The sequence below is a fragment of the Hoplias malabaricus genome, chromosome 5, assembly GCF_029633855.1.
Source record: "Hoplias malabaricus isolate fHopMal1 chromosome 5, fHopMal1.hap1, whole genome shotgun sequence".
Lineage (NCBI taxonomy): Eukaryota > Metazoa > Chordata > Actinopteri > Characiformes > Erythrinidae > Hoplias > Hoplias malabaricus.
The window spans coordinates 33489560-33504304 of NC_089804.1; the positions used below are offsets into that span (position 1 = coordinate 33489560).

The 14745-nt window shown below is 40.8% G+C and overlaps 2 protein-coding genes across 2 annotated transcripts; both read right to left on the reverse strand.

Annotated features, from left to right (window-relative positions):
* Nucleotides 1-284: 284 nt before the first annotated feature.
* atad3 (ATPase family AAA domain containing 3) lies at nt 285-9499 on the reverse strand. Its single transcript, XM_066671263.1, has 16 exons — nt 9206-9499; nt 7153-7229; nt 6711-6812; nt 6478-6537; nt 6275-6344; nt 5278-5443; nt 5103-5172; nt 4650-4805; nt 4478-4534; nt 4137-4262; nt 3487-3611; nt 3296-3347; nt 2941-3011; nt 2490-2657; nt 2268-2376; nt 285-1829 (listed from the first exon to the last, which is right to left on the reverse strand). Exons 1-16 carry the CDS (start codon nt 9393-9395, stop codon nt 1458-1460), a joined length of 1971 nt encoding a protein of 656 aa, XP_066527360.1. The 5' UTR covers nt 9396-9499; the 3' UTR covers nt 285-1457.
* A 952-nt stretch (nt 9500-10451) lies between these two features.
* On the reverse strand, nt 10452-13835 carry mrpl20 (mitochondrial ribosomal protein L20). The gene is made up of 4 exons (XM_066672719.1): nt 13631-13835; nt 12608-12718; nt 12029-12106; nt 10452-11234 (listed from the first exon to the last, which is right to left on the reverse strand). The coding sequence occupies exons 1-4, from the start codon at nt 13715-13717 to the stop codon at nt 11061-11063; spliced, it is 450 nt and encodes a 149-aa protein (XP_066528816.1). The 5' UTR covers nt 13718-13835; the 3' UTR covers nt 10452-11060.
* Nucleotides 13836-14745: the final 910 nt, after the last annotated feature.

Below are 14745 nucleotides of genomic sequence, written 5' to 3' on the forward strand. Positions count from 1 at the left end.
GCACTGCAAAGTTTACACGCCACAGTTTAGTCCCTACTCTGCTTGCTTGGAACAACAAGAGAGCAGGAACTAAAAAAGGGTTCCAGGACCAGGACTAGATTTACCTGATGGAGAAGCAGAATAAACAAGTAGAGTTGAGTAGGGACCATACAATGGAAAAGCGTGAAGGATTTCTTAATCACACAAAGAGAACTCAGACTCCCATGTGTGGATGGCTGTGGCATTACTGGTGATCAAACGTCTAACCACTCTGCAGCAATAAAGCACCTGACTGTGATAAAAACACACTGTTTAACAAATCAGTGTTGCTTTAATGTAAGATAAAGAAATGTTTTCCATCTCACTCTAGTTCCACACACTCCAGCCTTTAGAGTTGACATGGTTCATCAGTGAAAATATGAGACATCCTACACATGAACTATTACATACACATCTGAGACAGCTACATTACATTTTCCTCTCCAATTTTGTGCACCCTCTATTGACCATAATGACAGAAAATCACACTGTCCACAATGAGGCCACCCTTAAATGTAAAACACTGCTGTAACTGGCCTTTCAGAAATAATCTAGTGCCTGTTCCAGACACTGTCCAAGGTTATTTGGTAGTAAGGCCACACAGTATGGTTGTTACACACAGTATGTATGTATGTTGGCCTGGGTACTGATGCCATAGAGTACATCAAAATGCAAATGAGCCTTTGACCAGTAGACACTTGAAGCCATGTCTTTGTTCTGTAGTGTGCATCATACCCATATAAAGACTTCTAGGTCTGAGTTGGATTTGTGACAAAACTCAATGTAATGTTTAACAAGTCGCTGCTATTGCATCCTGTGGTAAACAAGGAGCTATGTAGCGTGAGAGTTCTGACCAATCAGAGCTCCAGATGAACTTACTGATGATTAATATACTGCTATAATATGCAAATCACAATATAGTCATATAGTGCTGGGCATATTTTTCAGGTTCAAACGCCTCCCTCCTCCATTCCTAGTGCACTTGGTGAGTTATAATGTTTCAGTAGGAAAGCGTACACATGTGGTTCAGTCTAATCTGGAGATTTGATTAGATTACTTTAAGACATGTGTAGTGCACTATGTAGGGAGTAGGCAGCTGTTTGTGAAATTGTCAGACTGTGTTTGAGGAATGATTTTATAATGGCTTTCAACTTCACTGCTCCTTTAAATTACTATTATTAGTAGTATTATTAATATTATTAATTAACAGATTAAAAACAAGTTCTGCACATCTATGAGCCTTCCAGAGTTACCCACAATGTTTGCCCCCTATTTTCCTGGGGGTTATTTCAGCTGAGGAATTCTGCTCTTCTGTCCACACAGGTCATTGCAGAAGTGTATAAAGACATAGATACCCACTGTAAACAGACATCCTCTGCGAATCTGACCCAGGACCAGCTGCTCTGTGATGTTATTTTGGCCCCTGAACCGGACTCTTATTAAACTGGTGTACCCTCTTTAGGCGGCACTTCTTTCTTCTCAGTGTGTTTATCTTCTGCGAATGGAGCAGTCCCTTTATCCACAGTGGAACCCCCTTCTCCTGCTACAGTGGTAGAGTCCGGAGCAGTGGATATCTCTTGGATGGGAGAGAGCAAATCCTGAGCTTTAGGGGGAGCTTCATGAGGCACTATGAAGCCCGTTTTGGCACTCTTCCCTGCCGCTGCTGCCCCTTGGTGGCTGGGAGACATAGTGATCCCCTCACTGTCCTGAAGCCAGTCCATTTTCTGGACATGCTGACGGACGGCATCATCTACTCGAGCGTCAATCATCGCCTCGGTCAACACACCATCTTCAGAAGAGTATGCAGCAGCCTGGGGGACGGAGAGGAGAGTGAAGGGAGAGATATTAAAAAAGAGCATTGTTTTTAACAGGAGAGATGCTATACTGCCCCCTGCTGGAGAACCTGCTCACTGTGACACAATTACACCCAGCGTGTCCTACTTTCAGTTGTTCTAGTCAGACAGAAAGAGGAGTAGTGCTTTATATTAATCTGGAGCATCAGTAATTGAACCAGAAATTTGATTCTGGGTTTGAATCAAATCTGAAAAGTATTTTTTAACCCAAATAGTGATATGGATGTGATTTTTTTTTTTTTTAATTCTCCACAAGTGGGTGCTGTTGTGGATTCATAAGATTTTGTCCACTGTTGTTGCAGATCTAAATCTGACCTCAGTGAGCACAAACAAAACAAAACTAGTTATTCAAAAATAACTATTGAACTGAATTTGTGAAATGATGTGTCCACTTACTTGCCAGGCCACTCCGAGTTTGCTAATCTCTCTGCCGGACATTCCCTCTGTTCTCTTAGCAATTTCTGAACATTTCTTTCCATAATCAAACTGAGCCAGCTTCAGACGCCTGAGAGAGAGAGAGAGCGCGCACTGGAATGTAAGCACTGGAATAAGACCCCAGATCAGGACACTATTCATTCAAATCTACAAACAAAGCCATCAGAAGCAGTGTGCACTCACTGTCGCCCCCCAGTGGCCGGCTCCAGGACATATTTGTCAAAGTAAAGGCGGACAAGTCTCTCTCTCTCCTCAGGACCAGGCAGAGCAAAGTTCACAATTTCATCTATGCGGTCATTAATGGCCCAGTCGAACTGCTCGGGTTGATTACTGGCCAAAACCAGCATAAACCTGCCAAGAAACACAGAGCACTCCTGAGGCTAAAGAGAGGGCAGGGTGACATGGTAAGAGGCAGGAATGGGTGGAGGAGATAGGAGCCTGTGACATGACTAAAGTATAGGAAATTAGAGTTCATATGTGAATTAATGAATTAAATACTTTTAACCAATAAATTTAACCAAAAAATACTTTTGTAAACATTTCTCAACAGACTGACCACACTGAGGATAGAGGGGTGAAGCTGAGGATTAACTGAGGGAGGTGTGTGTGTGTGTGTGTGTGTGTGAAAACACACTTTTTGCTCTGTTCTCCGGTTCTGTACAGGAAGGCGTTCAGGGTCGCTCTCAGGTCTTCACTGATCTTCTCCTTTAAACCCAAACAACAACAAATATGTTTTATCATAATAACTACACTACAGCAGATTTAGGTTATGGGCCTGTTTCTTACAGGTGGACTTACAGTGACCCAGTTAGTCCACTATTAGCCCCAAAATGAGTCTCTCTCCTTTAAAGATGCTTTGTCAGATTCACTTTAAAGAGATGTCTCATGAGGTTTTGGCTTTGATCACATTATTTACATATCAAAACAAAAACTTCAGCACTGAGGATGTAATATTAGACTCAGTCCAGGTCTGGGAATCAAACACTTACTGTGGCTCTCTTACGCAGGAATGCATCAGCTTCATCCACAAACAGCAGAAGACTAAGTAAAACAAAGCGAAAGTGTGTTGCAGTTCATATACACACTGTATACACACACACAGAGTGGATATTAATGTGCTGCTCTCACTGTGACAGCTGGAAGAATCACTATATAAATAAACTTGAAGTGAACTGCTTACCCTCGACGGCTGGTTCCGGCCCAGTCGAACACTTTGTGCATTGCAGTAACTCCCTCCCGTCCCATGGGGGCGACGTCTCCCCCGGTCATAATGGCAAAGTCCATCCCAGAATGCATTGCCAACTTCTGCTCAGACAGAAAGGGAAGAGTGATTTGAAAGAATGAGCTGCAGAAACTGTCCAGAATTATTTAGAACCTTTTCCACACACAGATCCCTTTACTGCGGAGTAACTCCGCACTACAACAGCGCTTACTGTTATACGTAGGTCACTACACCGGTCAGCAACTGACCACATCAAACTAAACCTCCATGCAACTGCTCTGGGAGTGCTGCACATTGTTCTACATCTGTATACTTTGTAAAATCACACACACATAAATACGGAACATGCAGAGACCTCCAAGGGGGTCATAATCCCAGTTTAGAAACATGTGATTTAGAAAAATCCTTGTGCCCTTAAATTAAGCTTTTTTTAAGAGAGGAAATAATTTGCTCCAAAGCTGTGAAGATATATATAGGGACAGATATTAACCCCTGAGCGCTTTTCATCATGACCCCTTCTTGAAGAAGACCCCCTGCCCAGTAGTCTCCTGGTAATGACTTTGAGACTCCTGCCTTATTTGGAAGTGTGTGTGTGTGTATTTGTATACCTTGGCAAAGAGTGTTTTCCCAGTCCCCGGTGGTCCGTACATGAGGATGTTCCTGTAGAGGCCGTGGTTCTGGCGGGTGTTGCGTGTTGCAATGGCAATGTCACGCACTCGCTCCTCCAGAGGCGGCTGTGTGGAGACAAGGAACATGTGGGTTTTTTGCGGTTGCTGTGGAAATGGCTGCAGTTTTGGGGTTTAGAGGTTTCTGTGATTATTTGCTGTAACTGATGGGGCTGATCATTATCAGGATTAAAATGAGATGATGACAACTGATTCAACAGAAAAGAGGAGATCACAGAGACTGGAATACTGATCAATATTTACTGATCAGTTTTAATACTCACACTGAGCACTACTCCCTCCAATGCATCCTGAGGCTTACTCATCAACCTCCTACTCATCTGAGAGAGAGAGAGAGAGATATTCACCAGATAGTCTAAGACATTCAAAATATATGTTTGTTTGCGTGTGTATATACACATATTTGTGTATGTGAATGTGTGTGCGCACACATACCTTGATGGGGTGTTTAATCGCTTCTGAGATTGTGAAGCGAGACGTCTCTCTGACCAGCGATGGTTTTCCAAGTCGAGCCTCGATGTACCGTGCTGCTACGCCTGTTGTATTACGTGCGGTATAAACACCAACAGCCAGCAGAGTCAACCCTGCCACCTAGTGGAGGGGAAGAAACAGATGACAGTTATCAGACTTTTAAAACCACAGAAAATAGAGTCTACAAACAGCACTTTTACATCTTTAACAGAAGGTGGATTACAGCACTGTTACAGAGCTTTATTGAGAGAGGCATAGAGACACATAGGTAGATAGACAGATAGATCAATATACAGCTTGACAGATAAAGCCAAAAAGAGAAAGTAAGCCAAAGAAAAGGTTTAGAAATCAAAGCCTGGCCTGAGGCTGTTGATGTTGCACTATATGGCTTAGGATGTGTAGTGTGTTTGTGTGTACCGTTGCAGTAACTTTGTCCCAGTCTGAAATGAAAGCCTTAAAGCCCTCTCCAAAAACAGCTCCTGCAGTTCTGAAAAAGAAAACCAAATCAATGGGGATGATCATCATGTCCCCTGTTAATCCAACTGTACAACTGTCATCTAGTCCTGAGCTGAGAAACACAAGGTGTATGTACTTTATGCTCTCGAGAACAGTCTGTCGATGTTCGGCTGCTTTAAGGCGGATCTGTTCCCGGATGATGTCAGCGTTCTCCCTCTCCACTCGGGCTCGAGCTTTAGCCTCTGCCTCAACTCGTAGCATCTCGTTTTTATGCCTCAACTCCATCTCGTGCTCGATAGTGGCTGCACCAATCACAGATACAAGACACAAAATAAATCACCAATCACAGTGATTAAAATACTAAATACATCACAAAGTAATAAATGGAGAAATATGCCTCACTAAAAATACAGCTCCAGTAAAAAATATTACCAACAAATAAAAGAACAATAAACACATCACAATTAAATATATAACACACCAAAAAATACATTTCTAAGAAACAAATGACCATTAAACACAAATGAACACAGCTCCAGTCCGGACGTGGCAGTAGCGATTTAAATGTTTTGGATTAGAGTATTTTCAAATGGCTGTACTCGAGAGCTTTGAAGAGTAAAGAAATCTGCTCAACAGGATCTGAATATGACAGAGATGGTGTGGATTAAATCAGGATAGAGCTAAATATCAATTTGGGATTTTTATTATTTATTAATTTTTTTTTTTGAAAACTGAATCTGAATATAGGGTGCAGCAGTTAGTGTCGCAGTCACTCAGCTCCAGGGACCTGGAGGTTGTGGGTTCGAGTCCCGCTCCGGGTCACTGTCTGTGAGGAGTTGGTATGTTCTCCCTGTGTCCGCGTGGGTATCCTCCGGATGCTCCGGTTTACTCCCATGGTCCAAAAACACACATTGGTAGGTGGATTGGAGACTCAAGTGTCCGTAGGTGTGAGTGAATGTGTGAGAGTGTTTGTGTTGCCCTGTGAAGGACTGGCGTCCCTCCAGGGTGTTTCCCTGCCTTGCGCCCACTGATTCCAGGTAGGCTCCAGACCCACCACGACCCTGAATTTGATAAGCGGCTTCAGACAATGAATGAATGTGAATCTATAGCTTCATTATGAAAAACCTCTTTACCTTTCCTCATGGCCTCCTGTTTCTGTACAGACTCCTCCTGTCTGCGCAGGTTCTCCTCGTTCAAAGCTTGCTAAAACAAAAAGAACAACCTCTCAACCTCAGGAAAGAACAGTTATAATCTCAAAACTTATGTATTAGTTATCCGTAAATTTAATGCATAACTATTATTAATATTGAGATCAGACTCAGATGTGGGTCAGAACCTGCTGTCGGAGCTGGTCCTCGTATCGCTGCCGAGCCAGTTTATCCTGATACTGAGCTCTCTGTGAGAAAAAAGCACAAAAACACACAGTTATACATACAAAACCATTACTACATATCATAATTCAGCATAAATATGCACATGCACCACACACACACTTTAGTGCATTAATTAACAATAGACTCTAAATGTTTATAATCAAATATAACAACATTCAAAAAGCTTTCATTTTACCGCTTGATGCTGTTTGGTTTCCTCGTTCAGTGTTTTCCTCCTCTCCTCGGCTTGGATCCGGATCTGATCACCTTTCAGCTGCTCCAGAGCAGCTTCATACTCCTAAACACACACGCATATACACACATACATTGTAATATACCTTAACACCAGGAATTGGCGTTGGGAGATACATACATTTCACCATTACTGACTCATTTGTTTCACTGCAGGTAGCATTGGTTTCTAAAAAAACTGCAAGATTACTTATTATTATTATTAAAAAAAAAAAAAGATCAAAAATATTTTGCCCAAATGTAGGCAGGTAAACATTCAGGCATCACACTGAGGATAAAAACCTCACAATATCTACACCCCTACAGCTTTAGATGCACATCACTAAACACTTTAAGCTTTTCTAATGACTTCAAAGGACATGTTTATGTCTCAGTATTCAGGTTACCTTCATTTTACTCTGATGCTCCATCTGAACTGTCTGCTCCTGCATTCGAGCCAAATCCAGCGCTTCTTTAGCATGACCTGCAATTTACAACCATAACCACCATCAATTTACATCATCACAATCAATAAACTGCTCTCATACTAACTCAAATTCACACTGCTGCGGAGTTGAGGAGTTTAAACAGCAGGAGCCAGACTCTGAGACCACTGACCAACTGCCTTGAGGAAGAGGAGAGCAGACACCTGGCACATGACATAGTTAATTAACATAATTAATCCTCTTACAATACACACGTCTAAACATTTACTAACATCACCACTTTGCGCTTATTCGCGTACAATTACAACTCCCCATTATGTCATTACAGCCTCCTCCCCCCTGAAATAAAACTGAGTCTCCTCACTGCGGGACACTACTGACCTCTCTACACCAAGTCTCCTCACTGCAGGACATTGTTGTATGCCTTGTGCTGAGTAACGCTGTACAGCTCCACATATTAATACACAGTGTTGTGCTCTGTGTAATTGCTACTGAACCTTGTGCTGTTTAAGACATTAATTGCCATTCTGTGCAAACCAAACTGACCACTGATGTCACTGCAGATATTGGTAATAATTTATGGACACTCCCTCATACTCTGTACCTACTGACACTGCTCATCGAAAGATACACTTCATTTCTGTATATAGACACACCTTGCTCTAGAACGTTGTATTTAAAACACATTAGTAACACCAATATTTCAGATCTTGTGTTAGAGCTATGCTGCAACTACCTTCAGGACCAATCATTCATTCACTATCTGTAACCGCTTATCCAGTTCAAGGTCGCGGGGGAGTCCAGAGCCTACCTGGAATCATTGGGCGCAAGGCGGGAATACACCCTGGAGGGGGCGCCAGTCCTTCACAGGGCACCTTCAGGACCAATCAATTTTATTTAATTTATCTTATCTTACCATTAGTTCATAACTACTGCTAATGCTAGTACCTTTTCTATTAAAGTGGTTCTGATAAACCCCACCCTGGCTGCTGTTTTAAGCTTAAAACGTTAGAATAGAAAGTAGGAATTATTTTAAATAGCAATAATACTGATTATTTAGGAAAACATAAATACGTAGCTCTTACAGAACACAGAACCTCTGTGTTCATGAAAGTGAAAAGCTAAAAAAAAGGGATTGACATGAATTTCATTCCGATTTGTGTTCGTACTTAACTTTCTTTGGTAAAAATTGAAATATTGTAGTTTTTAATCATGACATTTCAATGCAATTAGCTGAACTTAGTAGTAGCAAAAACTATAATTCCCATGAGGCAATGCCCAGGTTCGCTAGCAACAGAAGGCAAGGTTACAAGTTAAAAGCTCCAAGCTTCTTAGTAATAAACAAACAATCAAACTGTTCAGCAAACACACCCCAACTAAAACACTGAAATAATTTATCATAATAAAATTTGTTAAATGTTTTATTTTACATACAACACAGAAAGACCATTTAGCTGCTGAATATGTCTTTGTGTAAACATGATATTTAATAACACATACCTAAAAAAAAAGAATCTAAATCTGAACATTATTCATTAACCGCTTTAAGATGAACTCAGTGATGCAATGGGTGTCCTGATGGAATATTTGCATTAACACTTAAACTTCAAATACTAAAATAATACTAACATAATCAGACATTTTTGTAGATAATTTTAAATAGAACTATTCCTAAAGACAGTTTCTTTGTGTATACAGCTCTGATGATCATATCCCAGCCAACAAACCATGTGGACCCCAATTCAGAGACAGGAGCTGGGCTGCCCGCCCTTCTGTGATGCAGGTAGCCCACCTGGATCCCAATAATAGTCCACTAAGCTCATGCCAACTGGGCATACTGGGGTCACACAGGTGACTTTGAAATCTCAAGCCCCCAAAATCTCTTCCCTAATAGCAATTAGTTGCAAATGCACTTATATTAAGAAAAATCTGATGTCATATACGGTGGAACGGATAATTCATAAGACCCAGGAAAAGTAGGAATAAAGAGCCGGCTGCGGCTCGGTTCTCTTACGGGACTTGTCGAGATCCCTGGCGGCCTGCGCTGCTCTCTCCAGGCCGGTGGGGTCGAAGTTGCTCCATTTGTCCTTCGGCTTCTCCCCGGATTGCGAACCGGAGGAAGATGGGGGAGGCGGCGGCGAAGGCGGTTGCAGATCCCCTGGGGGCTCAGGTGGGCCGCGGTTCAGTCCAAACAACCAGGACATGACTCTGGTTCTGAGAGAATATAAACACGGGACGGACAGGAGCGCGGAGCCGGTGAATGCGGGTCTCTGCTGCGCACACACGTGTGCGAGTGTCACGCTGCTACGGAGCTCTTCCAACTCTCGCGAGAACGTTATGAGGCACACTCCAAACGTACAATTGCAGTCTATCTAGGGCACTTCACATGGGGTACATAGGGGCAGCTGGGAGCCAACATGTTTTTTCTTGGGGGTTAAATATTAGCCCCACCAATAGCGGCCCTTATCTATAAGCGACACTTATCTAATAACAAGAATGTTTCTAAGATTCAACATCAAAAATATTTTAAAGTGTAATATCTTATTATTAACTCTTAAAAGGGATGGTTAAGTAGTGGAAACAGGAGTCCAGTATTATTATCATTGTTATTATTATTTTATACAACATTTTTATTCAAGTTTTTGTTCCACATAAATTATTTTTTAATGTTTTAATACAACATTATACAATACAAGTTTGGGACATATAACCTATATAGTCAATAATTTGTTTTTAAAGACTTAGCAAACCTGATTGAAACAATCGTTACGTGACATTTATATTATTTATCAGCTTCTCTTATTAAGACCCACTTACAGTTTTAGAGAGAACATTTACTAGCAGTGCATTATTTTTGTTTGTTGTAGTACCTCTTTTAGTTTCACTCTTAGCTTTGCACAGATGTTATAATCATCCCACAAATTCTTGGTTAGAATGTAGGGAGTAGGGATTTATATGTCTGATTGGGACAGACCCTAGCTCGTCCTCTAAAGGTCATAGCCAAGTCCCGCCCAAACACTTTGTATGGCGGCTCCACTGGACCACATACATTTTGGAGGGTATTTATCTTTCCATTTTATTTAACTTCTAATGTATTATTCTTGTTTTATACTCTTAACAACAGTTCATAACTCAAAACGTAAGGTTACATTTTATTTTTAATATAATGTAAAGCCCAAATATCTGCAATGAAACTAATATTGGATAATCATATACTACACTTGAGTGATTTTAAATGTGCATGAATAGCACTGTATATAGTAGGTACTAACTTTCTTTTTTGTGTGTGTGTGTAAATACAGCTGTGATCCAGCCTTAATTACTGTCAACATCAGCCCCGGAAAACAGCATTGGCCTCTTTTAAAATTAAATAGAAGTTTTCATACATAATATTATTGCATGTTTAATATTATAGAAATACAAGCAGAACTGTATGTCATATGCTCCTATAACTAACACACATATTTTCAAACAGAAGAGAGGAAATAGATTTATTAACATGAGCAGTTCATTAACTAACAGCACACATTCACTCAATATTTACAAACAAACAATGCATAACTATATAAACAGGTTTAATCCTCCATGATTCTCCACTTCATACACAGACCCCCAAACTGGACACAGCTCCGCCCACTGTGGACATGTGTGTATAGGCCCATGAAATGGAATGGGATACTCTGGAGTAGATGCACACGAGCATAAGGTCACCATGCCCAATGCCAAGAGTCCACCAGAGGGAAATAAATCCCACAGCTTTGAGCTGTGCAGCAGAGGTATAGGTGTGCTGTAAATGCCTGAAAGGGCAGCTGTGTGATGAATGGCTGAGGGTCACTGTAACTTTTTGATGAATGGATGAGAGGGAAGGGTCACTGTAGCTGTGTCACGCGCGAGAAGACCCCAGGTGGTTCGTTTCCGTCACCGAGCGCTGCTCTGAGACCTTCCTGCTGCCTCGCTCGCGCTAAGGCTGCTAATGCCTGGAAGGTCCTCGGCTCTGTGATGGCCAGGTCACTCAAAATCCGGCGATTTAACTGGACACTGCACTGGAACCATGATTTACAAAACATGTCTTATAATCAGCTCTCAGTTACATTTATGGAATGTTTACTTTCACATATAGAAGGAAAAACCAGGGAACTTTAATGATGTTGTGATAAAACAGATGCTTCTATGAGTGAATGGTAGAGCACTACCACCCCTGTATGTCACTGCAGAGAGAGCAGCATTAGTCCCATTCAACAGGATTCAGTCTCGTGTGTAATATTTCAACTAAGGGTTCAGTTGTAAACGTGGCAATCCACCTCTGCTCGAAAATATTATGATATGAAGAAAGTAATCTGCAGTACCAACCCATTAACTTTGCTTCATTAGCTCTAGAAATACAATTAATAATAATGTGTATTTTAAAAATGTACAAATCTTTGGGAGAATCATTCCTTTAAGCCATGACTCCCTTGACCATAATTAATCTTTTACAATTTTGAATGTGACACATGGACAAATATTATACCTCTTTTTAAACTGCACTACATTGTCCATTGTCTTTCAGCATTATAAATGTATTAAATCCAAGCTTATTTATTGGAATTTATCCCAAGGTTTATAATTCAGATTAGTCTTAATTATGTCACTTATTATTTAGTAACTAATGTAACTTATCCATTTATTACTATGGATAATTCAGAATCCACTCTGGGGTGGTTTCCCTGACAGGGATTAAGCCTAGTCCTGGAGTATATCCTCCTTTCAATTCAAAATGCTGTATAGTCCAGGACTAGGCTTAATCCCTGCCACCTCCCTAGAGTTTTATATTTAATCCACTATGTAAAATACTCACTTTCACCAGGTTGTGCATTAAAACGGGGTATTTCATTCCATGCTCACGGGAAGCTGCAGCTATGCGTGAGATCCATAACTAGAGGAGAAGAACAAAACAGCAGAAATACAGACAATAAAATTATTAATATTGATAATAATAATAATAATAACAACAACAGCACAACAGTCACACAGCTCCAGGAACCTGGAGGTTGTGGGTTCGATTCCCGCTCCGGGTGACTGTCTGTGAGGAGTTGGTGTGTTCTCCCCGTGTCGGCATGGGTTTCCTCCGGGTGCTCCGGTTTCCTCCCACAGTCCAAAAACACACGTTGCAGGTGGATTGGCGACTCGAAAGTGTCCATAGGTGTGAGTGTGTGTGTGTGTCTGTGTTGCCCTGTGAAGGACTGGCGTCCCCTCCAGGGTGTATTCCCGCCTTGCGCCCGATGATTCCAGGTAGGCTCTGGACCCCCCGCGACCCTAAATTGGATAAGCGGTTACAGATAATGGATAATGGATGGCACTGCATGCTTTAACCCTAATAAAAACAATAAGATGAACATCAACAACAAGAAGATATAATGGTGAATTATTATCTTACAGTTCTCATATTGCGCCGCTTGGCTTTCCTGGCCTTGGTGGCGTAGACAAAGGCCCTGCGGACGGCGCGGACCGCCAGCTTGTAGCAGCGATTCTTCCTCCCTCTGAAGTGCTGTCGACAAAAAAAAAAAAAAAACATTTAACATTTACATTAATATTTAGGACATTTAGCAGAAGCTCTTATACAGAGTGACTTACAAAAGTGCTTCACTATTTCAGAAAACATCCTGAGAGAGTTTTGAATCAGTGAAGATCCAAAAGACACCTCAAGCTCAGACACTGCCAAATATAGACATCAGTGTGGAGACGGAGATACACACAACACACACATAACACTCTGCCTGAACATCAATAAAGTCAGACCTGAGTTTAGTCATAAGTCTTTACTAAGGGCAGATCTGAGCTGATTTATGTTCTCCAGAAAGAGGTTGTGGTTTTCAGTCACATTTGAAGACAGTGAGAATCTCTGACATGTGTATCCAAAGGGGAGTTCGGACCAGCACGGATGGGTCAGGACAGAGTCTTAAGTACATCTTGAAGGATGTTGGATCAAGCCAAGCTGGACCTGAAACTCGTAGTACAGCTTTTAAAACCTGAGTGACTACATATTTTCACCCTGATCCACTCTCAGATTCTGAGGCTGTAAACAAGACCTGATCAGTGTGTACTCTCCTGGACGACACCTTACAGCCTCCAGAGAAATTGGGATCACCAACAGCCACTGAGACATGGGATCTCTCTTTAAATCTGTCCCCCTCAGAAACACAGCACTGAGAGCGCCCAGATCCACCCTTGCTCCAGATTTGACCACATCCATCCTTTACTGGGAGGAAAACAGCTTTGCGCTCTGGGTCTGAAATGACATCTTTTCTACGAACTACATTCCTTTAATAACCCTTGTTTCTTCATGCATTATTTATTAGTGCTTATGTTATTACCTCTTCTTTGATGTAGTTAATGCACAGATATGTTCTAAAAGTCATGTTTAAAGTGACCAGTGTACAATAATATATCGATCTCTCACCCTTGCGTTCTTTAAAAGCTCCTGAACTTTCCAGTACCGGTCCGGACCCCGGCTCCGAATCCAGCGGGAGACAGTCAGGAACACCATCTCCTCCGATTTAAACTTTAATCCTTTAACAAATAGTTAACAATAAACAGTTAATAAACACAGTACACACTAGCACTGTTTCTGACCTTAGCTCCACAACGTGACTGATTCCCCACACTGCGCATGAGTCACAACAATAAAAGTCCTCTGAAGGTCATTAACATTTATTTTTATTACATTTTAAAATGTATGTTTTTCAAAATTATATTACATGTGAATAAAAATATTATAAATATAATTTGTATTACTTATTTAATACTTAAAAATAAATGTCTATAATTGTGGCCCAATATCTGGAAATATTATACAATGCAAAGGAAGTTATACAATTTACTGTTAATTTTATGGATCAAATAACCTCCTCAAAAATATACTGGATCATTTGAATGTACTATATTCACAGATGACAGTACATATTTGATGCGTTGTATAAGACTATAATTTCGTGTAAGTGAATGCATGTTTGTTTGTATTTTGTAAAAAAAATATATATAAAAAATAGCACTTGGAGTCAAATTATTACTTCAGTAAAATCTGTATTTTTACCTTAGTTATTATTTATGTTTTATATAAATAATTGTTATGATTATTGTGGGGGGTTTGCCTTTGAGAAATTTTAATACATTTTAATTGAGAATCTTTAAATTAATTGATGAACGGATGAAATTTGCTTTTCTTAGCGCAACCAGTAGATAGAGCGGTTCTATAATTTCATTAGAAACATAGCTCCTCCCCCACGTCGCGGAGGGTTCTGGGCCGGTGCGCTGTTCGATTTCAGACATTCTGGAATCGAATGCAATTCTGATTCAATATTATAGGAGTCAGTTGAGTCGATTCATAGAGTCGATTCCAAATTTGTCTAAAGTAAACTACATATCCTTAAGTCTAGGGGAGAAGACTGTCCAGTAGGGATGTTCTCCACCTCTTTTTTTATTTATATTGACTTTGGGCATACTTTATCTGACTAAACAGAAAAAGCCTGTGTGGAACACAGCTCTGGATTATTTATACGTGAGCTGTGGAAGGAT

Bases quoted from the DNA above. Each gene is read 5' to 3' on its own strand.
- atad3 (XM_066671263.1), bottom strand. From the start codon at position 9,395: ATGTCCTGGTTGTTTGGACTGAACCGCGGCCCACCTGAGCCCCCAGGG. The intron at 4,263-4,477 runs GTGAGTATTAAA...GTCTCCACACAG, and splicing joins TGGAGGGAGTAGTGCTCAGT to CCGCCTCTGGAGGAGCGAGT. The intron at 3,348-3,486 runs GTAAGCAGTTCA...TGTTTTACTTAG, and splicing joins GCCGGAACCAGCCGTCGAGG to TCTTCTGCTGTTTGTGGATG.
- mrpl20 (XM_066672719.1), bottom strand. From the start codon at position 13,717: ATGGTGTTCCTGACTGTCTCCCGCTGGATTCGGAGCCGGGGTCCGGAC. The intron at 12,719-13,630 runs GTGAGAGATCGA...TTTTGTCGACAG, and splicing joins AGCTTTTAAAGAACGCAAGG to CACTTCAGAGGGAGGAAGAA. The intron at 12,107-12,607 runs GTAAGATAATAA...CTTCTCCTCTAG, and splicing joins AGCGGCGCAATATGAGAACT to TTATGGATCTCACGCATAGC.